Genomic DNA, 27,866 nt, shown 5'->3' with positions numbered 1-27,866 from the left:
GATTTTTTGTTCTCTACACAAAAGCTTCTTTTTCTCTATCTGAAGATAACACCTGCTGTGAAACGACCATAGGTAAGCAGGGAGTATCTTTGGTCCGCTACCTTTTTTTTTCATTGGCCAACTTGGGATAGAAGTTTTAGTTTCTTTGTCATCAGGTATTTCTTAGAAGCAGGTAGAAAATAATCATGGAATGTCTTGATCTTTTGTAAGGCACATTGGTGCCGCACAGTGGAGTGTTTGCCTCGAAATCCGGTCAAGAATATTTATCATTTAGCATCATAAAATAACCGATTAAATTAAATTGTTTTGTATTTACCTACATTTTTAAAGATACATTACCGCCATTTTTAAAGATACATTACCATATTATTTGGTTTGAATATTTTCCTTTGTCCCTTTAACTATAGTTTTCTCTTGTGATTTCGCTTCCCATTGTTTAATAGGGATTTTGTAGGCTAAGTCAGTGTTTTATTTATGAATTTTCTAGAGGGGAGGGAAATCTTGAATCGTGGGCTAGCAGTTAACCACATAAGAATTGCAGCCCTCCCCCGCCCTCAGCCGAGGAAAGCCCATCTTTCCAACTACTTGGGCGAAATTTCCCCCCGAATATACTATTCGCCCCCCCCCCAAACAGAGTGCTTAAATTCTTAGCGAGATTCCCCCTCCCCAATGATTTTCCACACTGGTTTGCATGTCGAATACATTGCAGGCTACATCACTTAGTAGCCCATGTCCATTCTTCCTAAACAGGATCAGTCTATACAGTATTTTGTTCTACCTTCCGTCATAATTTTATTCGTTCAAGCCACAGAGAATGCATTCATTCGCCTTCACAGTTGCCGTTGTTAAAAGGAAAATTATAGTATAATTAAAAGTGCGATTCTGTCATTTTGAAAGAAAATATGCCCTCCCCTCCAAAGAAAAGTCAAACGGGTGCAACCAACGCCCTAAAACCAGCCTGTGGGCACCCCTGCCTGCTCCAAATAGAAAATAGACTTTACATATTTTCTGGGCGAGTATTTGAGAGACATTATTACATCTTGATAAGTATATAGAATTTCATATACACCGACTATTAACTTGGAAATAAAATTGATATAGTTAGCAAGTAATTGTTTTTGTATAAATATAACTACGCAGAACAGCCATAAATAAATGTTTTGTATTACTAGGGTAAATGTGCCAGTCCTCAACCACTTAACTCATTTTTATAATCCTTAATCGTTGTTCAGAAAGCGAAACAACTTAAGAGGATGCAGCTAGCTCACATGTATTCCTAAAGCTATATTTTATCCAAAAAGGAAATAACTTGTACCATTTATGTAATATTAGTTGGACACACACCGATGATTGATTTATTTTCAGTTTCGATCCAGGGCCGGATTTAATGTTTTGCCGCCCCTAGGCCCAAAAGCGATTGGCACTCCCCTCCCCTCCCCTGTCGATGCACAAAATTTTAACAATACAAAATAATCGTATAGAAAAACTTATTTTATAAATATCTTCGTTTTTGTACAATTTTTAATGCGTTTTCACTTTGTATCCTGTAAAGAAAGATTTGAATTGTTACAAATACATTTTTTAAGTAAATTTACAGGGAATGATTAATTTGAGTTTTACAATACGAGCTAGTTCAATAATACAAGAAATTCGTTTTGAATTTTCGACTTACGTAATAGTTTTAATATTGAAACTACCGAGAGTATCTCTAAAATGCCCAGATTAACTGTTTGGACTGTTGAAATTTATCTAGATAGAGATTGGTAAGGTGGCAGATGTCAAGGGTCACATGCGAAAGAGAACTTACGGAAGGGGGCGAAGCGCATCATACAGACCGGCCTCTGTGCAAATGTTTACTGCAAGATAAGGTTAAAATTTCACTTAACTTCGACCAATGATTCAAGCCATAGATTTGCAAAATCAATTATTTCTTGGAGAGCTTCATTTTTACTTTATTATTATTATTATTATTATTATTATTATTATTGGACTTTGACATTTTTGGGAGCCGCGGTGGCTCAGTGGTAGTGTGTTCACCTCTGGTGCGTAGGGACCCGGGTTCGATCCCAGCCCCCGCCAAGTGAACCGTGTGTGTGGGTTTTCTCGGGGTTCTCCCGTTTCCTCTCATTTTCTTCATTCCACTATTTCATCATCACCGTCTCCTTTGGAATAACCGGCGTAACCGTTGGACGTAAAACTCAAAAGATTTCATTTAGAATGAAGGGTTACGAGAGATAACTATTCTTAGATGCCTAACCAGATTCCAAAACCTACTTCTCGCCAGTTCTTACCTTTTTTGCAATATGTATTGAATCCGCAAGTTGTAATGTACTTCTATCATTTCCGATTTCGGTTGAAAGATAAGGATGGTAACTAAAGGTATTCTTGGGATGTTTTATTAATTGAAAAAAAAAAAAACCTCTTATTTCTATTACAGTTTTTGCTTTATAGTTATCAACGTTAGAACCGGACGTGGTTGATTTCCGCTATTTTCAGTTTGAATAGAAGGTTAAGAGTGAATGTGAGAACTTTTCTTAGAAAACTAAATCGATTCTTAAAAATAAAACTCACTTTTTGTTTGTTTGTATAGTTTTTGATCTATGTAGATCAATACTGAGACTGAAAGTTGTAGTAAACTTACATCACTTCCGATTTTGGTACATTGTTAAAGATGGAGATGAAAGGTCTTCTTGGGACGCTGGATTCATTGCAAGAAACCATGTCTCGCTATATGTTACTGTTTTTGCTCTGTAGTAATCAATGTTAAACCGAAAATGGGTAAATCATCTTCATTAACGAACTATTCGAAATAATTATTTTAGCTATCGATCCTAGGAGACGGAATTCAATAATTCACCTGTGTTTAGTAGTTCGCGTATGAATCAAAAGTCATACGGGCGTACGAACTAATATTACAATATTGTAAATCCCACTTGGGTGATCTGATAAATCGACGTGTTTTTGTCATATTTGGTTGTATTAGGTAGTAATCCTGTGGAACAGAGAACGTTGAAGTATTGAAAGTCTAGGTCGTGTTACATGAATAGTTTCGTTATGTTGAGAAAGTGGTATCGGTATACCGTGATATTGAAAACAAAAAAACATCGAAAAATCCCGACATTTCAAACTATCGATCGATACATCGAAATATTGCAAGTCCTACCCACGACCCTGTGCACCAAAGGTGCGCGTACTAGCCAATAGGCTAGCGGGAAGAGCTGTGCCCAAACTCGCGAAATCGGCGCTCACGAGTTCGGAACTCACGCTCACTCGACCTCAACCTCACGAAGTTGAGCGTGAGGTTGAGTGAGTGAGGTCAGACTAGTGAGGTGAGCGTGAGGTTGAGTAAGTGTGAGGTCAGGCTGGTGATGTGAGCGTGAGGTCAGACCGGTGAGGTGAACGTGAGGTCAGACTGGTTATGAGCGTTTGGTTGAAATCAGTTTATGAACGTGAGGTTGAGAGAGGTTAGGTCAAAGTGGTTTACCTCTAGTCAGAGGCGGATTGGGAGTACAAGGGCCCACCCGAAAGATACTTAAGGGTCTTGATGAATACAGAGTGGGTCTGATGTCTGGACTGCCCTTTTAGGAATGAACCCTTAGTTGGAGATTTGGATGGCTAAATCCTCATAAAGATGTGTATGCTTATATATAACCAAGTATTATTTTTGCATTCTTTATTTTCTACAGTCTGAAACTCTTTGCAATGAATCGTGCATGTGCCTTTATAACAACGACTGTTTATATTGAAAGAAATTTGAATATGATACGATTCCATCTTCTAAATTATGAGGGATTTAATTTTCGTGAATAGTACATGCAAGTGAGTGAATAAATTATAATAAACTTAATTTTATTGCGTTATATTATAGTCTGTCTTTGTAGATTTGTTTACTGAGCAATCATCCAATTATGGAGGTGAGAAAAAAGAAATAACTTTTGAAAACAGAAAGTTCAGAGAAACGGTTTTAAAACATTTCTGATAAAGCACACTGAGTTTGATAAGAAATAATTTCATGTTGACTTCTTAAACACTAATTGAATTGGAACATTACATATATTAGCATTACAGCCTAAAATATTTTTTCTACTAACGGCAGTTAGGAATCATCCTACCAAAATCAAGAAAAACGGAACGAACAGCACGAACCTTCGATGTAAAAATTCGCATACTTATTGACTACACAGAGGTGATAATGCATTTGTCAGTCATGTTCTTGATGGTTTTGCAATTTTTACAAAATACGCGAGTAATGAAAGACATAAGATGATTTCCCAATTTCATTGATAATTTCTCGTTAGAGATTTTTTGCAGAACATCCCTTTCAATGGCCATAAGCATAAATGATTCCAGAATATGATTTGACAAAGAACGCGTACGAGTTTTAATTAATTTAAAATAACTGAATGCTCGCTCACACGATACTTGAGTAGCTGAAAGAATTATCAAATATTTGTATACAGTAAACAGTGTTTGGAAGGTGGAAACATGCACGTTTTCTTAGTAGCAACCTGTAGCAACACAAGTATCACTGCTTTCACGGAAGATTTTCGTTGCACATATTATAAGACTGGCCATCTGAAAAAGAGACAATGCATTCCTCAGGTTCACTTTCGCCCTTCGAGGCACTACATTCAGTGGAACTGTCGCATTCTGCAACATCTACGTCGGGTTCTATGTCAGTAGAGTCTTTATTATTTGCTTTATTACAGCAGTCTGGCAGTTATTAAAAAAAAATTAGCAAAATATAACAATTCAAATTTAAAATACATGCTTAACATTTTCCAGCTATCTACTGCAAAGCACCTTCTGGAATACCCTTACTTAGTAAATCAGTAAATCGGCGAGAATCAAGACAAGAAGCATCAAAGATTAAGTTTTTGTTGATTGTGAATCTATCATTTAATCTACCCTGGATTTCATCTAGCAAAGGTCGAAATATACCAACACGGAAACTAAAGACCCATATGACGTATGTAATCCATACATTTCCGTAGGATGAATTATTCCACGTAGACGCATAAATACAATTCAAATTACATTATTTTTAATGTCTCAATTAATAGCGTAACTAAGATCGCGTGCCCCCAACCTTTCGCAATGTTTCAAAATGAGCCCCGTCAATGTTCGTGCACTATTATTAGATATACCGAATTAGAAACCCTATCTTGCTATCCCCCTTCCTCTTTATCAACTCGAACTTTAAAAAAACTGTGATTACATCAGCAGTGGAGATCTCCTTCTACTCGAGTTTTGAAAACAAGTATAAATATAAAATAAAAATCATAAGTTAAAAAATAAAGATTTAAGCAAAGGGGTTTCCATTGGGGTTCACTATTTCCCGTGTACTTTATATATACGATGAAAAGAAATTTTCCCAATCTAATACCTTAATTCCAAAACATGAGAGCCTTCTCTCACACCACTACCAAAAGGGCAACCCACCCTTTGTTAGACTGGAGGTTGGTGGTTGTTGCCAGATGTCTGATGTCAATTGGTAGAAGAGATTTGACATAGCATTATTGTTGTAATTATTATTATTATTCAGGGGTGTCCACAGGCGGGTTTTAGGTGCTGGTTGCATCCATGAGATTATTATTTTATTTTTTGAAAGACAAAATATTTCATTGAAAATAGCACAATCAAGTTTTTACTATACCTTCGTGATGCCTTTAAGAACGTTACCTATCAAGAAGAACTTATGAATAGCATTTTAAAATAATTAATTGTCATAGCCAAGAATGCATTCTCTTTTAATTGAAAGAGCAAAATTGTGGAAGGAGGCATAAGCAAATCTAGATTGATTTTGTATAGATAGAAATTGGCACTGGCTCCTGTTATTTGGGATGCAAATTAGTATTGGTACTCTCTTTATTTTTCTCTTTTCTGGCGGGGGGGGGGGGGGAATCTTCTACTACTTATTTTGGGAGTAACGATAAATTTGGGGAATGATTGCGCCAAAGCACTTGGGGGATGGGTACCAATGTTGTTATTAGTATTAGTGACTGGAAGTTACTAAAAGTAACACTAAACTCCATGGGAAACAGCCTATGAATGTGTATGGCCAGCCAGCAACTTTTAGTGGGTGATGTCAGTACATGACTTCCATCGCCTTTATCTCTGGATCTCTAGACCAGGCTCACTATCTTTTAGTTTAAAAAAAAAAAAAAAAAAAAAGTTTCAAAATATGAAGTCAATAACGAAAATTGTGCCTGGAAATCGAAGCCAGAACCACGAAAATGATAAGCATGTGGAATAACCATTTTACTGTTACTAGTATTGACGCTACTACTTTTACTATTACTAACAATAATAATTATTATTATTTCAACATTAATATATGTATGATCAAAATGTAATAAACTCTTACCTTGTTTATGAGGTACCATCATCACTCTCATCTTCTGAAGAATCTGTTACTTGTACACAGATTTCAATCCTTTCATCAAAAATGGATTAAAAGTTTTCGTATTCTTGTTCAATGCTTTCTACATGTTTGATATAATTTATCCACTTTTCGGGCAGGACTCCTTAAGAAGCTGCATTATTTCTCCCAGTTTTTTTTTCCCTTAAATTTTAAGACGAAACCCTACCCTTCAGCTTTGACCACCGATGGAATTGGGAACACAATGGTAGGGTGCTAACGTAGTATATGCCCATATTTTGCAGCTAATTCGTCCACCGCATTTTTTTTTTTTCTTTCTTTCTTTCAGTCGGTAACAGAAGTGTCCTCTTTTATAAATTAACAGACAAATTCTGACCAAAGCATATATTAACTAATAAATAATAGCGTTACAGTTTCGGCAAGTAGAATGAGTGGTATTGAAGTCTTCTCTTCTATAACTTCAAGGAGAATGGGAACTATAGGAACAGGATTAGGAATAGGGATGTTATGCAAAGTCATATAATTAAGAATTTAACTTTTCTTCCCGGAAGAGGTTGGTTTTGGGTTGAGAACACCACTGTGATACGGGGCATTATCCATAACAATTACAGATGGTACCTCAAGGCGTAGTTTCTTCTCAAACCAATTCTCAAAGATACCTGCATTCATGCTACCATGGTAATCTGCTGAAGCATCAGCCTGTGCGCCCCGCGCAATGTAGAATAACAATTTGTATAATCTTTATTCCCAGGACTCGTTACACACAATTGTCCGAATCGTCTGTCCAGTTCTTCATCCAACGAGTTACTTTCAAACCACGTTTCATCGTGGTACAAATCTGGATAATCCTGAGCACGAAGATTATTGATACGATGCAGATATCAGTATCAACAGTTACATATGGTGATTCACTAAGAATACATTTTTTTTATTTTTTATTTTTTGTTTATTTTTATTTTTATTTATTTATTTATTTATTTATTTATTTTTTTTTTTTTTTACCGAGGATTTATATTTAAAACCCATACTTCGTAGCAGGCGATAAACTGTAGTGCGTTGGTATGGAAACTTGTAGTCGGTGTCAGCTGTCTTAAGTCTCATTGCCTCAATTAGCGCTTCCGTTGTGGGAGATTTGCCTTCCTTATAAAATCCAAAAACTTCGTCGCAACAAGTCACGAGTGAAATCTCCAATTTTGTCGAATTGAAGCTTTTGTTTTACAATTTTGTTTTTAGTTGTTGGTGTCGAATAGTTTTTTACATCAATTTTCCCATAAATTATTTTTATTGTACTAATGGTAACACCAGTAGCCTGCGTTAATAACTTATTTAAGTTTTTGGAACTTAAGACACCACCCGTTTGCTTACGCAACTTAGTTTTTCTCCCAACTACATTATTTTCTTTCGTCGGAGTTCTTGGCGAAGAAGGCCCGGGCTCCGGATTTTCATCCAAATATTGCTCATTACGAGTGTTATTGTTGAACCAAGGTCGGAAAAACGTTGACATTGTAGCGAATTATAACCGAACACACCAACACAAAGAGTGATTCAAGACTGAAAGAAATCTGGAGAAAAGAGGACATTTGGCAATCTCTTTTTCTGTTTCTAACCGAGGGTCGCCTCTTGTTTCCTTAGATTTATGACCAGTTGACAAGGGTCAGAGCCATGTGGGTGATCTGTGAATTCCTGGAACCAGGGTTCTCTTGATCTGAAACCTTGTATAATTACCACAGCTTTGCAATGTCTTCGTTACTCTTGGATAAGAACATGGAGAATATTCCACGAAAATCCTCCTACAGTAAGGAAACTGTGTTAGACAGGGAGTTAGAAACGCGAGTTGTGGCGTTGGAAAGAACCGGGTCCCCTGAACCCAGCCGTGATGTTAGAAATCAGTTCCGTGGCCCGAAACCCAGGAATTCGGGCCCCACATGTTTCGGCTCAGGTTCCTTCTATTCGATATTAAATATATTGCTTTATCCCTTACTGACATGCATCATTACAGTATTGTCTTGTAATATTCGGTTTAATAACATTCAGGCAGGATAATAAGGAAACGTACTTTTATGAGCAAAAAGCCTGGAGAATATGGCATGAACTTCTTTGGGGCCCGATTTCTTGGGCTTCGGGCTCCCAGGCCAGATTTATGACATCACCAGTATGCTCAGGGGAAACGGCCCTTTTCAATGCAACTACCCACGTCTAAATACTCCATGCATCATTGGTAAATACAGTAGAGGGACCCGACCCTATACTTTCAGGGCCCTATATCTGGGGAGATCAGGCCCCGGGCTCGATTTGTGGCATCACCGCTGTGCTCAGAGGACCACGACTTTTTCATTGCCACTTCCCACGTCCAAGAACTACATATTTCATTGGTGAATAGAAGGGAGCCAAGCTCGGAACTTCGGGGGCCGATTTCTGGGACTTCGAACCCGTTTTCTGACATCACCGCTTTGCTCAGGGGGCCATTATTTATCGCCACCACTAGCGTCCAACAACTCCATGTCTAATGTGGTTTCCTTACCGTAGGGGAATCAGCTCCATGCTCTTTATATGTTATTGATTGCACCATCACATTATTGAATACATAAATTATGGACGAAATTACATTTTTGAGACTTTTTTACTATCTTATTGATTTTTCAACAAATAAGGCTACGGGTAGGGCAGGGGCTCCCTTTCCCTAATGCCCTTCCTCCCTCGCTAGCACTGCAGGCTCTTTAGTTATGCCACTAGTTACTATAAACGAGAACGGAGTTTTGAATTAGTTATAACTAATCGAGCAATATGTTAAGTGATTTTGCAAGGGGCAGGGCCTACCCGGAAATTTCCGGATATCCGGCCGGCCCAGTCCGCCTCTGCTTCTGGTTGGTATTATTGGTTTCGTGCACAACCAATTTTACGAAATTCGTTCTGAAAACAAAAGGATAAAATAGCATGGATATTATAAGATTAGTGGGAGCAAAGGAGAATAGCGTTGCAACTGATGCATCCATTAAAACCCCAGTCAATCAGTTCTATATGTTGTAATATACATGTTTCGGACTTAAGCAGTTATTGAGAGAGAGAGTGTTGTATTGTCTAAGTGAATACTGAAGAATGTTCTAATGCATATAAAGATTGAGAATATTTTGTAACAAGATAAAACCTAAATTAGATTCTTTTTCTAACGTACCTAAGTCGAAACTCATTCCAAAGGTGATATAGCTCCACTACCGCAATTTTAAGCTAGCATGTTCAAACAAGCAAATATATGCTTTCGTAGTATTTTTAAGATGTGTCCCATGCCTTAAAAGCAAAGAGTGTGTCAGTAGTTGTAGTTTTGTAATTAGGAGACAAAGCATAAAGAAAAAAGGAAAAGGCAAGAAAACGCAGATATTCAATCGAGGTGAAAGTGGGAAGAGTTGAGGGCAGGATTAGGATTTTATTTTCATTAGTTTATAATTAAGTAATAATTTATAAGGTATTATCTCTATTTAATACTTTTCATATTTCTTCCATTTCAGCATCTGAAGAATTATCAATAGGAAATATGAGGTTCACAACTTTTGATTTAGGTGGCCATCATCAAGGTATGTGTTGTGTGTTGTCGTCATATATATTTCGAGCTACCTGTTTCGCTTTAGAGATGAGAATTATTTAAATTGAAATTACAGTGTCAGAACATTCGAAATAAGACATAGAATCGAACATTAATTTTTACTAGTATTTCTCAAATCCATACAACCATTTCAGTTATGATTCGTGTAAGTAATTTGGATTTTCGTATATAAAGACTAAGTGCTGCTTGCCTTATTTTAGATTAAAAGGAAAAGATAGATATTTACGGTATTTTCATTCAGTCTGTGAGAGATCCCTGTAATAGATGTGGAAATTAAAACTAAGTTGAACGTTGAAGTAAATAATAGTTTACCAAAAAAATTAGCTCCGTGTTCAAGTTTTCAGTGTTCAAGAGAGTTTTGTACTTAAAGATTTGACTAAGGCAGATAACTAACCCGTTTTTATGAATATTAAAACTTACTGGTCAGTGCCTGAAGAATTAAATTTTCTTCCGACGGTTAATTTCGAGAATATGAGGTGTCAAATTAACAACTACATATTCTGAAAGCGTTGGTATACTAATAGGGTATTGTAAGTTCAGCACAAAAATCGTCATATGAATTTTCATCCGCTATCTGAAACTCACGCATAGAAATCTGTATTTAAAAACTTAATGGCATAATGGTGATGGTATTAAAACACAACTCACTATATTCAAAATTTACGTATTGGACATATTGTATACTGTGTCATGTCGAACTGCAAGATATGCACTAGTACAGTGTTGTGCATTTTTGTAGGTGCAGGTCTAAAAAGAGGTAAGTACGAAATCTCATTGGGAAAAGGAAACAATGAAGCTTCTATTATTTTATATACGTTAAAATTGTTATTAATAAAATCCCACTCCTTACCTAAGTTCAATGAAAGATTTTTGGTTGCTACATAAGACGATTTGAATACGTTTGTTTCAGCGGCAAGTCTCTCTTCACGTTAGCATAAATACCTTTCATTTTGTGTTTAGAAATATTTCTTTTTGTCATAAGTAAGTAAATCATCACATTCACATTTAACCTGAGTTCATCAATAAATAACACACATCCAGTAGGAATAGTGAAATTTTCGAAACTAATCGTGCGGAGAAATTATATTTCTCAGGTACTTACGTGTAAGTTTTAACATTTGTTAATATGTGCCTATTGCACTATATTATTATGTTGAATTTTGATAGAATAGTGCTCAGGAAATTGTCTCACTCGTGCGAGTAGGTCTTGTGTGCTCCCTGAGGGGAAATAATGGTTAATACATCCAATGAAATGCAGTACAATATAGAATTCCTTAAGCTTGCCATATTCTGAACTGACAGTGAGAAAAATCCACATATTACAAACTTAATTTTAAACATTCGGTCCCCAGGCTTTAATAATTATGTAGGAAGTTGAATTAACAATCTTCAGAAGTAAAAATACAAGATACATGAAACATAATCTAGCCTTTAACAATAGTGATATTTCGTTTAGGTTCCGTTTGGGCAAATACAATTAAAAAAAAAAAAAAGTTATTTTGTATATTATAAACTTGCTTGCTGTTCGGCGGAAAATTACGAATTGATATACATGCCGTTCATTTGTGGTTGTCAGATTCATGTGTGGCTGTGAAAAGTAAAATAATAAGAATTATGATTTAAATAGATCTCAAGATCTAGAATAAGAAGTTAGTCAGGATGGTATTATTTAGATTAAAGGCAAGGTAATTATGAAGTAAGATCAGAATATAGTGTAAAAGCCACTAAAGAAAGAGTATCAAATAAGTTTTGATCACAAAGTAGTGTATATGTTAAAACAACAACATTTTAAGAGAGCATAGAACTTCCATATATCGCTTATAAGATTCTGACTATTAGATTTTGATAACTCACATTTTTAAAAGTAATACTTGTCGATAAGTACTTGTAAGATTGTGTGTTCAATCGTCATATCCTATCATTAAGTATTATTAGCGGAGAAATGGAACTCTAGTAATTTTCGGAAAATATACCGGAGTTACACAAAATTGTATTAGTATCAAAGGAGCAGACATTGTAGAGAATACAAAAGTAAGAACATTTATTTATTTAATTCATTCTCTATATGCTGCCAGACTAAACTAAGGAAATAGTGGTATCATCTTCGTAATCAATTCAACCATTGTTCTTCGTTCACTGTGTGGAGTGAACTTCAAATAGTTTGTAGTGTATGAAGGTAGTACTAAATTAGCAATGGTATAAACGAAAGGTAGAGGAATTTTATTACTGCAAAGACTTGATTAAAGCTTGTTCATTAAATATTGACTTGGACTACCGTGATACAACTTACTATTCGTTATGCTGCGTTAGTTTAGTTTCTAAAGTTGTTGAGCCATTAAACTTTCTGAAATTGATAAATATATTTCATTCAGTAAGCATGTTTCAGATTAAGTAAAGCATCTTCATTTGATAGTAAAAATTTATCTTCTATGTACATAGAACTGTAACTGAAATTACTTTTCATAGTAGTTTTTGTTAACAGTGAGATATCAATTTATTTGATACGAAATTCGTGCTTTTCACTTCACTTTTTTTATAATATTTTTCCAGCACGACGTGTTTGGAAGGATTACTTCCCAGCAGTGGATGCAATTGTGTTCCTTATCGACGCGTGTGATCGTAACCGATTTGTTGAAAGTAAAGCTGAGCTGGATTCCCTGTTGACAGATGAACAACTGAGCAACTGCCCGGTGCTAATTCTTGGTAACAAAATAGATCGTCCAGGGGCAGCATCAGAAGATGAACTTCGAAATGTTTTTGCTTTATATGGACAGACTACTGGCAAGGTATTGATTTTAAGTCTTGAAAGCCTAGCAAAATTAGTAGCATTTTTGTTTGTTTATTTTAATGACATTTACTTCTCAAGACAGATATTCCTTGTTAACATGCATGCAAACGGAAGACAAAGATCATATTAGTACTATCATCTTGGCGTAATAACTGCGTAGTAATGCTAAGATTATAATAACTACATGAAATACATTGATTCAGGTTTTTTCCTTTTTTTTTTTTTTTTTTTTCTGTGCTTCATGGTACTTTGCAAGTATTAGATCATTACTAAGCCAAGATGGGAGTTTCACTATTCTTCGATCATTTTGGAGACTAGAAAACGAAATAATGATTTTATGGAATGACACCAGCGTGTGAATGAATACTGCGTGGCATGGGATCTGTTCCTGATGAGGGCACAGAATTTCCGGTGTTCACCCAATATCATGAGGCAGTCACTTAAGGAACTACTTGAATTCAGAAAGTCATTCCAGAGCCGATGCCTAATCGCGCATTACCTTGTTGTATGCTCATCTAACTAACTTTCATGGGATGTGGCACACTACTATTCAGTTAATAGCCTGCGTAAAGATACGACAAAATAAAATAATGGTATACTTACAAATCACTTACTTTCCCGGTTGTTATCAATTACCACATTTTCCTTTTTTTCTTCTGAAGTAGAATTGATTTTTGAGAATGTACGCTGATTCTGGTCTGCTAGTATGGCATTTTAACCATCCCGGATTCACACTGAAATTCTGTAATTGATCTTCCTTACTTTCCCTGAATTTTTACGATTAAGTAAGTTAATTTCTCGTGATCCGGGATACCCTGAACTATCATTTATAGTTAGGTTTAGGGGGAAAAAAATGAAAAATCAGTCTCCATTATCCCCATGACCGTCCAACGCTTTCTATTCTTATTTCTTAAATACAGTATAAGCTTAATTTCTCACTGTAAATGCTTATTACGAGTCAGACTGCCTGTATTTGGAATACAATAAAACTAGTACCAAGTAATTAACTACATTAACCGTATCTTTAATATCTAACCATTCTGAATACACTCTTTTTAACATAAAACAAGTAAACATATATCATAATTCGACCTACCTATTTGATCTATAACCAACAATCCAGACTTGTTTTTTCTTTTGTACCATTTGAATTTTTGATTTATTAATACCGTTCAGCCCTTCTTAAGCTTATTTCTAGAAAGATAACTTCCTTTTTCTGAGCTGCTTCTTACTATCATCTGTTTGAATCTGTCTTGAATGCTTGAGGTGTTCTTGATATCTTCAGTGAGCGGCTAGAAAATAAAAAGTTCTGACTCTTCTGTGGAAGAAGGTAGATTTGCCTGAGTTCCAAGATCAGAATAAGCCCTGCATTTTTGTATATAGAGAGTGAATAGTCATTCGGTCAGTATAATAATATGGTAAAAATGACGATTTTTTTTTTTCAGTTAATCTGGCATAAGAAAGATAAGTAAGTTGTTATCGATACATTCAAGAGGTACTTACTTATTCTACATGAACATTATTCTACAAGGCCCTGAATCATTTAGGAATAGACAAATACAATATAAAAGAGGTACTGAAACCAAATGGGCATATGGGTTCAAGTTTGTAAATAAAAATTAAAAACAGTTTCGTTTAATACATTAACTATCGTGTAGTGTGAGTAGCTAATTGCTCTCAAAGGAAATAAAGCTACGGAAGAATTTTTCCCTCTCTTCGTATTTTTATACTTGCGAGAGAAGAAAATATCGTGAAGAAAATCGTGAAGAAAATCGAATTCGAGATTTCAAGTGATTTTTCGCTGTCTGTCCATCTATTCGTTTTGATGCATACTATTCTGATTTTCACGAAGCTTTGCACTCTTTGTAAACAATGCAGAAATGTTGCCAATTAATTAAACAAAAAAAAGTTATATGTAATTTTGTGCTAAGAAATGAATAAATAAACTGAAGTGGGAAAACAGATTAAAAATGAAATGCCATGGGCTTGTGATAGGAGAATCAGGAACCATTTTCTGTAGTTTGCAGTGGCATACGCACTGCTCTCCTGAATCTTCGAACTACTATGTAAACGCAGACACGCACCAGGAGGAAGAAGGGCAGAACGTTAAATTTCTTCTACCAGAGTAAATTACAACTAAAACCTTACTATCCCAACTCCTAAAGTTTCCTCTAGATGAAAATTATCTAAAATAGTGGAATTCAGAGCTACTATTACATGATGACTTAGTGACCCTACTAGCAGATCTATGGTTGGATGGATGGATTAAAGTTTATCATCCCCTTCAACAACAAGGCTCTATGAGAGGTGGACCTACATCCTAACGAGCGATCCGAACTACATGAACTCCCTCCGGAAATTGAACGCGGGTCTCCCGTCCAATGATGCGTACGCAAATCACATACCCACAAAGGAGTTAATTATCGGATCTAGAAACATGTGCAATTGTACTCACCACTTCTATTCAAAATTGAGCTCTTGGGGAGCCGCGGTGGCTCAGTGGTAGAACGTTCACCTCTGGCCCACAGAGTCCCTGGTTCGATCCCAGCTTGTGCCAAGTGAACTTTGTGGTGGACAAACACCGTGTGCGTGAGTTTTCTCCGGGTTCTTCAGTTTCCTCCCACTTTCTTCATTCCACCATTTCATTCATTTTTTCATCATCACCGTCTCCTTTAGCCCTGCCGGCATAATCGTGGGACGTAAAACTCAAAAAGATTTCATTTCATTTGATTTCATAATTGAGCTCCTTGAATGTTTGCATTAGAGGCGAGCGAGTGTTTGAAACAAGCAATTGTTCATTCTTCAAGAACTTGAAAACTGCTGAGTTTACTTATTTATTGAATCGAGAATTTATTATTTTCTTTCCTTTGTTTTATGTAATAAAATACCTACAAAATATATTTTGAATCCTCGTGTCTTATCCTTTCATTTGATATGTAACCGAAAAGTTACGCCATAAACAAATTTCAGTCATGAGATTATGCAGACTAACTTTTTTAGATTCTACATAGGAATAAAGACACATTATTTAACATGCATATAGTGCCTTCTCTTAATTTCGCTGCAGCCAGAATAAAAAATAGGACTCAAAAGTTATGAACATTCCTATTAAAAATTATAAAATCCTTAAATGTTGAAGATTTCTTTGTATATTTTGTCAATTCTGGCACCAAATATTCAGTTTTTGTATCTCTTAAATGGTCATAATATAATATAATCGGATCGCATTTTAAAAAGGCGATATACAAATTATAACTAAAAAAATATCCTCATATTACTTCGTAATGAATCAATAAATATTATCCTTTTTAACTTTTCTCTATCCCTCCCTCCCTCCCTCTCTCTCTCTCTCTCTCTCTCTCTCTGTTTTTCTTGTTTTAATTGACTATTTCCTCATCTATTATGAAAGGTCAAACTATGATCTGAAATACTATAAGGAACTTAATATCTTCAATAAGAACAGCCAGTACATTTGATTTCTTTTTCTTAGCCCATTTTCATGAAATGACACAACTGTTTGACAACGATTCTTTGTGAAAAACTGAAAAATAACTATAAGTTAGCAACACTGAAAATGAGACTAATAACAGTTGATTCTTCCATAAGCAAATAGTACTCAACAAATGCAATATATTATGGTGATTAATGTATTGTTAAGGCATAGTAAGAACATTTAGGATCCGACTCAAAGTGTGTATCTATATGGTATCGAAATCTATATGGGATCGAGTTATTCTGTTAAACATAAACAAGGCAAACCCGTAAGTGCAGAAGAAAAGCAAATAGTTTATCAAACGATATCAACGTTGTTCAATTCACTTGAAGAAAATTAAGACTTTAAGTAGCTAATTTTCATGTTCTCATAAAATAGTATATATACATTATTTATTTACTTACTTTGTAGTACTGAAGTTACTATTTGTATGTTCGCATGCTATAGTAAGAAAGCACATCAGGAAATTGAACTTAAGGAGGAAAAGTACCATCTGTTTTCATGGATATGCGGCGTAATGATTTAGGTAATAGATGAAAAAGAAATAATCTCCCATGATGATAAATATGCTTGCTGTTACAATTTGGACAAAAATAACAATGTTCAGTTGTTCTTAAAGGAGGGAGGATTATATAGTATTGAGTATTTTGCCCCATATCGCTGCAATTGTGTGAGAGTGAGACGAGTTATGCACATCGCAGTGGCAGAAATATATGCACGTGCTGCAGCAGAAATATTGCGGGAAACAGACCAAACAATTTCCTCTTCACCAATGAGCAAATAGTCTTGCGCGCAGTGATATAACGTCGAGTTACGTGGTTTGTTTTTAAAGGGTGCAAAGGACTGTGAAAAACGCTTTAGCTTAGAAGCCGTATCACATTCAACGTATTGAGACCAAATTTTAAACTTTTTTTTTCTTTCTTTTTAATCTTCTTCCTATTTCCAAGAGTAATGGTAGTTTACTTAAGGGTGAAAATAAAATATTTTCTTGAAAGCGACACGATTTTGTTCATTTTCCTTAAATCGGCATTCCATTAACAACCATATATTATTATATAACTAGTTTCTCGGAGAAAAACCCAAAAGGGATAGTTTACTCTTGGGAGTGAGATTTTCCTGAATGATTTTGCGGATAACGCCTCAGGCAGTTCTCTTAATACGTCGTAAATAAATGTTACTTTAAGAAATCTACCGTATAGCAGAAACCATTCTCTATTAGAAAATTCAGAAGAGGCAAATTTATCTTTGGGGCGAGTTCTTTTTTTATTTATTTCATAAATAAATGCTACTTTAAGAAATCATAATATCATATAAATTACTTTTCATTAGAAAATTCAGTAGTAGTTTATTCTTGGGGTGAGTTTTTCCGGGATGCTTGTTGGTTTGAATTTGGTCCTGAATTTTGTTGGTTTCTCATAAATAAATGTTCCATCAATGTACCTACATTGTGGTATAGATTATTTTTCATTAAAAAATTTACAAGTAGTTTACTGTTGGGGTTGTTTTCTTCGATACAGTTTTCCGAAAGCGCCTATTATAATTTTGTTTATATTTCGTAAATAAGTGGTTCCATATTAGCTAATGTATTTTAATTCAAGAACTTGTAACGTACCGGTTTACCGGTGTCTGTTCTATTGTTTGATGGCACCCGTATAGTTAATCTGTGCAGTGTTGATACAGTTAATATGTTATAACAGTAATATTTGTTGTTAGTTGATTTTTCATTAATTTTTCCTTTGATTAACTGTATTTACCTTCGTGTTGTCATTCTTGACCTAAGCTATAGGTAACTGTTAACGTACTATTGATTGTGTGAAACTAAACAAGCCAATCTGCGTTATGCCATTTTTGTAAACTTCCATATAAGATTACCGTGACAATACTGATCTCGGCAAGTTATATTAAATTTGAACACCAAAATAACGTAAATTAGCAATTAAGACCAAAATAAGATAAAATAATTAATTCGTAGATTTAATTACGTGCCCTGTGAAGTTTTATAATATTCTAATGCGGATAAGAATTTTCGGTTGCAAATACATGCTATGAGTGTGTATTTTTCTTCTTATTGGCGATGGTCGGAACTGACGGTAGCCGTTATTCAATTGTTAAGTTTATTAAGAAGTAATATGCTATTCTTTTGTTTTAAAAAGAAAGTTAGGTTTGCTGTTACCTGACCCAAATAAGCGAATGAGAGGAAACTGTTTCGAAAGTCTTTAGAAAGTTCGAATTTTGAGCAGAAAGGTAATTATCCCAATTTAAACAATAATATTAAGATATACATGCTTGAAATAATGAATAATTTATAGGCGTTTCAAAATAATCATCATAAACAATCATCGTGTGCGAGTAGTTATATTAGATATAGAAGAAGAAAAGTTACAATTAGCAGACGGCCGGTGGCAGGAGCCTCCTGTAATTTGAAAACTAAAGCGAAAATTTGCTTTATTGGAAAGTAAACCTGTGACTAAATTAAGATTCAGGCCTAACCTTTGCTGTGTTTAGTGTTTGAGGAGGTCTCTAGCAAAATTTATCTAAACTATTTTCGGCTGCCACCGAGGAAACATTGTGTCTTATAGTCCGCCATGTTAATGCGGACAAAGACTAAATAGTGGTAAAAGTCCGGATAGGAGGAGGGTCCGGAGTTGAATTTGTAACATCCAGAGTTGGAATCTCATTGTGTCCGGAATCATACACCTGTTCTTAAATTTACTACAATCCAGGTAATCCTAGAAATTTTAAGTTTTACTAGCCAGGAGTTGAAATTGTCATTCCAATATGGCGTCGATGAAGCTACCACCATAACGTTACCATGGTGATATAGTGTATGAGCATTAACTGTGACGATAAAGCCAGTTCAATTAAATATGCAAATGTCAGCTAAATTAGTGTTGCATCACGCATCTTATGCATTTCCTATACAGGTCTCTACTTCGCTATTCTTTTCTAAGGAATTAAATCTGAAATCTGATAATACTTGGTATTAATACAATGTCAACTTCCAACAAATTTCGTTTCGTTGTCAGTGTTCTTATTAGCTAGGATTACTATAAATTATATTACCGTCACGTTGGGAAACAGTCCTTATTATATAAACATCTAGAGAAATTGTAGCCTTATGTATTCAATTAAGGGAGTTCAGCTTCAGTTTGCTGCCCTTCGTATAATAAGAGTGACTCGTTATTCTGATTAGATTAATTGATGGTGCTGATCAAAAATATAAACATTGTGGCTCTTAGCTGTAGGTTGTGATAAGCAGTTGCTAAAATGCGTCCTCTTGTGATGTCAATATTCAGTCACTTAGGATTTTTTTTTTTTTTTTTTTAAAGTTGCATGTCATTTGTATGTAGCTCATGAATCATCATCAAGAAGTAGTTATAGTGTATGGCTAGGTGCTTAGTATGTGCTACTGCTTTGAAACTAATTTATAAAGATGGCAGTTTGTAGCAATGCGTACCTCCAATATACTTAATGCATAATTGACTAGTGGTTAGGTTTCGGTTGTATTCACTCATTATTTTGAGACGCATATTATAACAATTAGGGAGTCATTGGATCAGCCGATATCAATTTCATGGTTTATATATGTATAATGTGTTTAGTCAGTCTTAGTAAGATTCCGTAGATGGCTATCTATCATACTATAACAAACAAAAACTTATATGTGAACGATCTAGCTAAAAAATGAAAGCAAAATATTGTACTGTTTCTAAATGTATTGATTTGTAATTAATCCAATCGAGTGATACATTCAGAATTTAAATAAGGACAGAAATATTATAAGAGCATAGACATGTATGAGCTGAAGTCTTCAATACAGTTGTAATTATTTCTGATGAAGTTACTACAATTCTTCTTTGTCTTGAATGTATGAAATGATACAGTTCATGGCTTGTAACATTAATATTATCTGAAAGCAATAAAAGCAATTTGTTTAAATTAAATTTATATCTCGAATGAGCATGTTACTGAGTTAATGCATACTTGCATACATACATACATACATACATACATACATAGTATATTTGCAGATATAGAAATATAAAGAAAATATTAATAATTTCTTTTACGGATCTTACGGCTGGTATACTATTCTAGAAAGAACCTGTAAAATTTTTTGTTTCTTTCATAAGTTAATTTGCGCGTTCTGGGTTAAACAATCTTTGGCATATTATTTTTTTTCGTTCCTTTCAAAAGCATAACATGAATGGCTTAAAGAGAATATAATATAAAGTGACGAATACATCCAAGATTTTTGAAACACACAAAGTATAATATAAAGTGGCTTAATTCAGCCAGGAAATTTCAAGTCTTCTTTCTCCTTTTTGTAAGGAGGGAGAGGCATATCAAACTGAGAGCGAGAAAGTTTATTGCAGTAGTCCGTACCGTACCCTTTATTCATTTCGAAAGCATTCTCTCTCAGTTAGATGTAACTTTCATTTTCTCTTAGTGTGAATTCATGAATTTGTTGGGAGGACTGACTAGTACTATTTCATTTTTTATTAATTTATTTATATATTTGTATCGATTGTTGAGGACTTAATTCGGTAGGGCACCTATTATAAATGGTGCTACTGAACTGAAAACAATCTTGCTTATTAATTTCCTTTTGGTATGTCTCATTCTGCTATATTAAATAATAATAATAATAATAAAACATCGACCTCACAACTACCTTTCGAAATTTGGAGGTTTCAAATACCGCATTTCAGGAGAAAGAATCAGTCTGCCAGACTATCGATTGAGCATTTCGTGCGATTAAAACCCATTCGATCTCCTGTGGAAGATTAAGAATTCTATTACCAAAGTACTATTATTATTTAAAATATAATTTTGATATTAAATCACGTGAATCGTGCTGACAAATCTTGTCTGTTTAGTCTAGATATTGTGTGGGAAATATTGAAAATAATAGATAAAACTAAAGTGCATATAAAGTAAATTACCATGAAACTGCCGGAAGCTGATTTTTGCATTGTTAATCTTCGTTAATTATAGACATAGTGAATTTTCAGACTGTTAAAGTGGAATTTAATACATACTCTTAACGTATACTTAAGAAGGGGACCTGTTCATACATGTGATTAATCCATAGGATTCTTCATTATAATTAATAGTTGTTTTCCCCAAGCCTTCGGCTCGTTTGCAAAGCAGCTGCACACTAGCGACATATCTTGGCATCAGATAGGATGCAGTGCAGCTAGCGACAACTATTAGTCTGATTAAACTATTAGGAATTAGCATGACTTGCATTTATAATAAGGAATATCCAAATATTTTGACTTAGATGTTTATGCAACCCGTTTGGTCTAGCGTTACTCAGTCAGATATGTTTGTACATTCTAATGAGAATGAGCTGTAAGTATTATTTTGTGATTTTTATTGTGAGTTTGCTATGATATTCCTAATATATTTATGTAAAATAGTAAGTAGTGCTATGCAAAGTTTTGTTTAAAATTCGATATAATTGTATTTGTAGGAAAATGTTCGAAAATCAGAGCTAATTGGTCGTCCAATTGAAGTATTTATGTGCTCCATTTTGAAGAGACAAGGTTACGGTGAAGGGCTACGTTGGCTGGCTCGAAATATTGATTAAGCAAATTTAGTGTAAAAACGTCAACAAAATATTTAAAAATTAAATTGCAATTTCATATTGATGTTTTATTTGTCACTATAGGTTAAGTCTGTTCTAATGACAATTCAGAAATATCGGTTAATGACTTACGTGTAGAAGTTGTCAAAAACATTTATTCAGCTTCTCTGTTTGAATGTTAATGGAGGGGAAAAGAAAATAATGGTCAACTTACCTTGCATTGTCTATTTGCAAAGTATTTGCTATAGTTGTTTCATTTCCAATGATACGAGAGAGAGAAATAAACTCTGCTAAAGGTACTAGATAGTAAAGAAGATAACGAGGGATCTACCTGTGTGGGATATGGATGGCTACTGTTCAGGTCACCGTTACTCGTGAAGATGTTAACGGATTGACTCTAATAACGAAATTCGTTTTCGTTCAAAAGATAATCGTGTAAAGTAATGGACGGACGTACTAGCACATCACTGCATAAGTCCCACCAACGTGATCTTACTAAGCAGATGCTGAAGAAATGTAAAGATCCGCGATTCAAAAGCCAAGGACTTGATTTAGAAATATGTTTATAAATCGCTGAAGCAATATGTTTCAGGAAATAAATGAACAAGATGTGTTGAAAATTCGAAAGGTTTCTTTATACTAATTTTTAGTTGTGTAAAGAAAAAAAAGTAGAGATAGTAAATTTGTGTGCTGCTCAAAACTTATAGAAGTTTGACACAAAATAACATTGGTACCATGGTTGTATAAAGACAAAATTTCTAAGAAGACTTTAAAATTAGCGAACTGTTTCTCCGCATAAAATAGATAATTTGTATAAACTATCTTAAACTTGGGTATATTTTAAGGATATAGAACGTATTAATCGATAATAATAATAATACAGATCATAATATGGGATACAATCGGTTCAGTTAAAATTGATTAGGCTGGGTAGAGGAAATTAAATGAAGACTACCACAATAGAAAAGAAAAATGGAACGTTTTATAAATAGTCCTTCTCGCGATATAAGAAGTCTTTGCAATCATTGAACTTTATTTTAGTGATTCTATCGGAAATAACTTAACAATTTTGGGGCCTCTGTGTGATGAAAAAAGATTATATGTTTTCAGAAGTGGAATTTTTATGGATTAATTTAATTTGTGAGAGAGATTTCAAGATAGATCACTATGATCTAGAAAGCTAGTTGTTCTAGGTCTGACAGTTAATGAACATATGTGTAAATCATGTATGCACTTGAAGTCGAAAATAAAAAATTTTCCAGAATGTTCTTAAAAATCTAGAACTGGTTAAAATTCCAGTTTTGACATTTAAGAGGTAGCATTGAGCAAACATACATCAGTTTTTAACAAAGCAGTTTGTGTTGTACTTAAGATCTTTATCGTGTCCAGATACTGTCGCATATCTCTGTAATAAAATAACATTATCAATTGAAGAAGGGAAGGATTTTTTGGGTAGAAGTCTGACAAAGTTGTAAGTTAAAGATATCATCCAAGATTCTCTTGGTGGAACTGAGGATCCCTATAAAATTGTCAGAATAGCCGACGTGGGATTCAAACCCATCACCGCCGGATATTATTTTTATTATTATTTAAGTATTACCTTTGTACTAACAATTATTGTATTTTAGGGCAAGGTACCGAGGTCGGAACTGCCAGGTCGTCCACTTGAGCTGTTCATGTGCTCCGTATTGAAGAGACAAGGTTATGGCGAGGGCTTCCGGTGGCTAGCTCAATACATCGATTGATCAAACATTGGTGTAACTTGAGAAAATCCAGCTTTTGATGCAGCAGCCACGGTTGGCGTTGCGGTGTGTAAGATGCTACAAACTGAATGTAGTGATGGCTGCTGAGTGATTGATTTCTTTTTTTCAACTAAGTATGGAAACATTGTGATGTTTCATCGTGTGACTGAGTATTTACACAAATAACAGATTTTTTCAATGGAGGAACTAAAGTGATAACGAAGATTGCTGTGTCAAAAGCTGTTTCTATTTTTAATTTAAGTATAAACGAAAAGAAGTGAACCCAACTCTTTCTCTGGCTGTTGAGTACATTTTTACTTTTGGACTGTTGATTTCTGGTCAAGGTTTCCAAAATAAATTCGTAAATAGCGTGAAAGTTGCAGTTAGTGAACGAAAAACATTTTTCAGATTTAAAAAGTAATATTGATTTAAAAAGACAAAAATAACTTAGTGTCCAGTTTGTGTGGTTTTGCGTTTACAAGACCTATATTTACTGAGTATTAGCGGTCGTGTACATTCTCCTATTAAAAAATTACATCAGGGCTAAACATTTTCGTAGATTTGAAGCAATCCATTCAGAAAGGAAATTCTAGAATAGAATTGTATTTATAGTGGATGACATGTGACTGATTTTCAAGTTGTACGTAATCCATGCACACACTAAGACTAATATAAGGTTAGAGTGAGTGAAGTTTGTAATTTAATGATTTGTATTGCCTGAGAGAAAAAAATGTTGTGTACAGTATGCCTTATCAAGCAAATATATTTCTTTCATTGTATGTCTCTTCATTCTGACTCAATTCACAATACCAAACAGATAAATGTTTGCTATGGTTTTGTTTTGTAATGGGCTAATAAAAATGGTTATTATATATGTTACTAATTTTGTGTCTTAATATTTTACAATTGTAAGGAGGACCTATTTTTTCTCTCTTCCATCACCACTTCTTGCTTTCGAGGGACATATATTATCGAAGAATATTAGGTCATTTTATAATGATGGTGCCCTATTCCCTTTAGAAGTGCAACATTTACTAAGTTCAATGAAAACAGGAAATAGAACGCAATAACATTCTAAAATTTTTCGATTTCCGGAAGTAGGAAATAGGGCAAAATAAGATCCTAAGATTTTTCGATTTCTGAAAGCAGGAAATGGAACAAAAAAAATATCGTAAGCGTTTCCGATTTCTGAAAATAGATGATGAAGCAAAATGACATCCTAAGATTTTTCGAAGTTTATCTATCTATTTTCTGAGCCTCAGATTTCTGAAAAGTTAACAAACAAACAAACAAACACAAAAAAAAAAATGGTTTGGAGAGAAAAGAGATTCTGCAAATCGAGATGTAGCCGGCTGATGTTAAAAGACTAAGTCTAGGTTCTATACGTTACGGTATAGTATCTCACCGTATTCTCTCACCTCAGCTCAGCGTAAAGCCCAACTTCAATTGTGTGGTTGCAACTTAAGATTACGAAATTAAAATAAAACTAAAGCATATACTCTTGATAAAGGTGTTAATAAAAAGTCAGATTTGGTGTATGACATAATACACCCTCCATTCCAAAAGAAACCGAACTTTTGAAAACAAATAGTACCACTAGTGCCATCTGTTGTAATATTTTACCGGTAGATGGCGTAGTCCCTCATTGACAACTGGTATAAATGTCATGACATTTGGATGCACGGCAACAAAGTTATTGCGTTTCAACTGTCAGTGTGTTGTGTACATCGGTCGGAAAATGAGTTTCAAACAACGAGCTGCAATTGAGTTTTGTGTTAAACTGGGTAAAACTTTTAGTGAAACGCACCAAATGCTACAAAATGCATATGGTGATGAGTGTCTATCCCGTACGCAAGTTTACGAGTGGTTCAGGCGATTCAAATCGGGTAGAGAGACGCTGGATGATGAAAGATCAGGCCGTCCCAGAACCGGATTATCGGAAGAAAACATCGAAAAAGTGCGTGAATTCATCAAACATAACAAAAAATCGTCGGTGAAAGTTATTGAAATGGAATTAGGCATTCCTCAAACAACCGCATACCGCATTTTGACCGAAGTTTTGGGCCTTAAGAAGGTTAATTCGCGGTTTGTACCACACAAACTCACCGAAGACCAAAAAGTTGATCGAATTGCGCATTGCAAAGACATCGTTAAAAGTGCTCGGCAGGATCGAAACTTCTTGAAATCGATTGTAACTGGTGATGAGACGTGGTGTTTTGAATATGAGCCCGAAACAAAGCGGCAAAGTGCTGAATGGAGAGCGCCGGATGAAGGAACACCCAAAAAAAGTCGCTTGGTGAAGTCAAAAGTTAAGGTGATGCTGATTTGTTTTTACGATTCAAAAGGAATTATCCACAAAGAATTTGTTCAGCCCGGCCAGACAGTCACTGGAGAGTTTTACTTGGGAGTCATGAAGCGTTAGCTGGTAAGAATTCGTCGTATTCGGCCCGAATATCGCGAAATCGGCAGTTGGACTCTTTTGGACGATAATGCACCATCACATCGTTCGCGACTTGTAACTGAATTTTTGGTCAAAAATCACATTATTCGGTTGCATCATCCGCCCTATTCACCAGATCTCGCTCCGTGCGATTTCTACCTGTTCCCGAAACTGCATTTGGCAATGAAAGGAAAGTGGCACGCATCGATTGATGCCATTGAGAAGGTGACGACCGCCGTCCTAAAGACCATTCCAATAAAGGACATGGAGAAGTCGTTTGACAACTTGTTGGAGCGTGCAAATATGTGTATCGATGCAGAAGGGGAATACATTGATTAATAAAAATGATTTGTTCCAAAATGTACATTGCTTTTTTGTTTTTTTAAAACGTTCGGTTTCTTTTGGAATGGAGGGTGTATGTGTTTCCTCCGATCTTAGTTAACAACTTCCTTGGTGTTGAAGAAAAATTTAGTGAAATATTCTATATTGTTAATGACATACAATTGTAATGTCATTTACAATGTTGTGTAGACATTTTCCTGTTCATTTACGAGAGTACAAAATTGCAGTTTCTAGTAGTAGCTTAATACAACTTTAGTTGTTAGACATTGGTCTTAAGTAATATCGTAACTCGAATACGAAGCTGAAAATCAATTTCACTGTAAAATATTAAATTTGATCGCATAAACACAGGATGCACTTTCATTTGGCTAAAGTATTGATTAATTTTTGTTCGTGCTACCAGAAACCATTACAAGAAATGGCGATTGTGTTTTCTTCTTCTTGATAAAGTTTGTACTTCTGGGCGCCGATTATATTACAACATGATAAATTGTTCTTGCTGTGAAAGGTGCTTTTATTCTCATACTCAGGAGATATTACTATATGAGTATATGCGTATTCAGTCAATTTGGAATTGATTAAAGTGTAATTAAGTTGACCTTTCAAATAATTTGCTAGGTCGGTTTTTATGCAGTTTCTTCTAAAAATAGTTTTGTGAGAAAACACACTTAAAAAACGCAATCATTCCGTCAATACCTATAATTTACAATCTTAATTGAATTACAACTTTATTCTTGTATCAATGAAATAGAAAAAAAAAAATAAAGCAACATTTTTCTTTGAAACTTGAAATTGATTATAAAATTATACATTTTCTTAAAATAATAAGTTCTCTCTCAAAAGTTCTAGCGCAAGGATTCCAGTTTTAAAATTTTGTAAACATCTACCGAAACTTCGTAGAAATGCATATGCTGGTCAATATCACTACTTACACAATGATTTTTAACATCAGTTTATAAAAATATACATACACTTAAAAATTTTAATATTGATGTCTTTAAAAATTATCATCATCAGATAAAAGCAGGATAAACTAAATTATTGTAAAGACATTTCCTTACACCTAAAAGCGCCAGAAAACTTTGTTCTAAACTAACGTAAATGTGAACTGTATTTGGGAATGATGGTGTAGTGCGGAGGAACCATCTCCGACAGATATACCGGTAATTGCCTGAGTGTTATTTTCTATAAAGGTAACCAAGAAAGTTCTGTTGCTTTTTCACCCACCACCTTCCAACAACGATATATCACCTAAGACGTACCTGGAAGATCAAAAATAGTCCCCATCAGCACCGACGACCTGCCAACGTTCTGGAAGGCCATGGATTCCATCGCGGTAGAACTTGGTGGGTCGTGAAGCGAAGAAGGTATCAAGTGCATTTTGCATCTTTACTAGGGATTTGAACTGGTGTCCTCTAAGGTGATTGTCCAAGGAATAGAACAGGTGATAATCAGACGGTGTAATGTCTGGGAAGTATGGCGGATGCA

At 34.8% G+C, this 27,866-nt stretch overlaps 1 protein-coding gene across 2 annotated transcripts in view; it reads left to right on the top strand.

The window, feature by feature from the left end:
* The window catches only part of Sar1 (Secretion-associated Ras-related 1), a 36,676-nt gene extending 12,197 nt beyond the window's left edge, over positions 1-24,479 (top strand). For both annotated transcript variants that reach the window (XM_081770189.1, XM_081770198.1), the window contains exons 4-6: positions 9,886-9,951; positions 12,531-12,766; positions 23,483-24,479. In XM_081770189.1, the coding sequence (XP_081626315.1) occupies positions 9,886-9,951; positions 12,531-12,766; positions 23,483-23,599 (419 nt within the window). In that variant the 3' untranslated portion in view covers positions 23,600-24,479. The remainder of the gene's footprint in view (positions 1-9,885; positions 9,952-12,530; positions 12,767-23,482) is intronic.
* Positions 24,480-27,866: the final 3,387 nt, after the last annotated feature.

Source organism: Thermobia domestica, chromosome 1 (genome assembly GCF_964235325.1).
Source record: "Thermobia domestica chromosome 1, izTheDome1.hap1.1, whole genome shotgun sequence".
In the NCBI taxonomy this organism is placed as follows: Eukaryota; Metazoa; Arthropoda; class Insecta; order Zygentoma; family Lepismatidae; genus Thermobia; species Thermobia domestica.
Note: the sequence above shows the minus strand (reverse complement) of the source record. Positions and strands in the feature narration are given on the sequence as shown.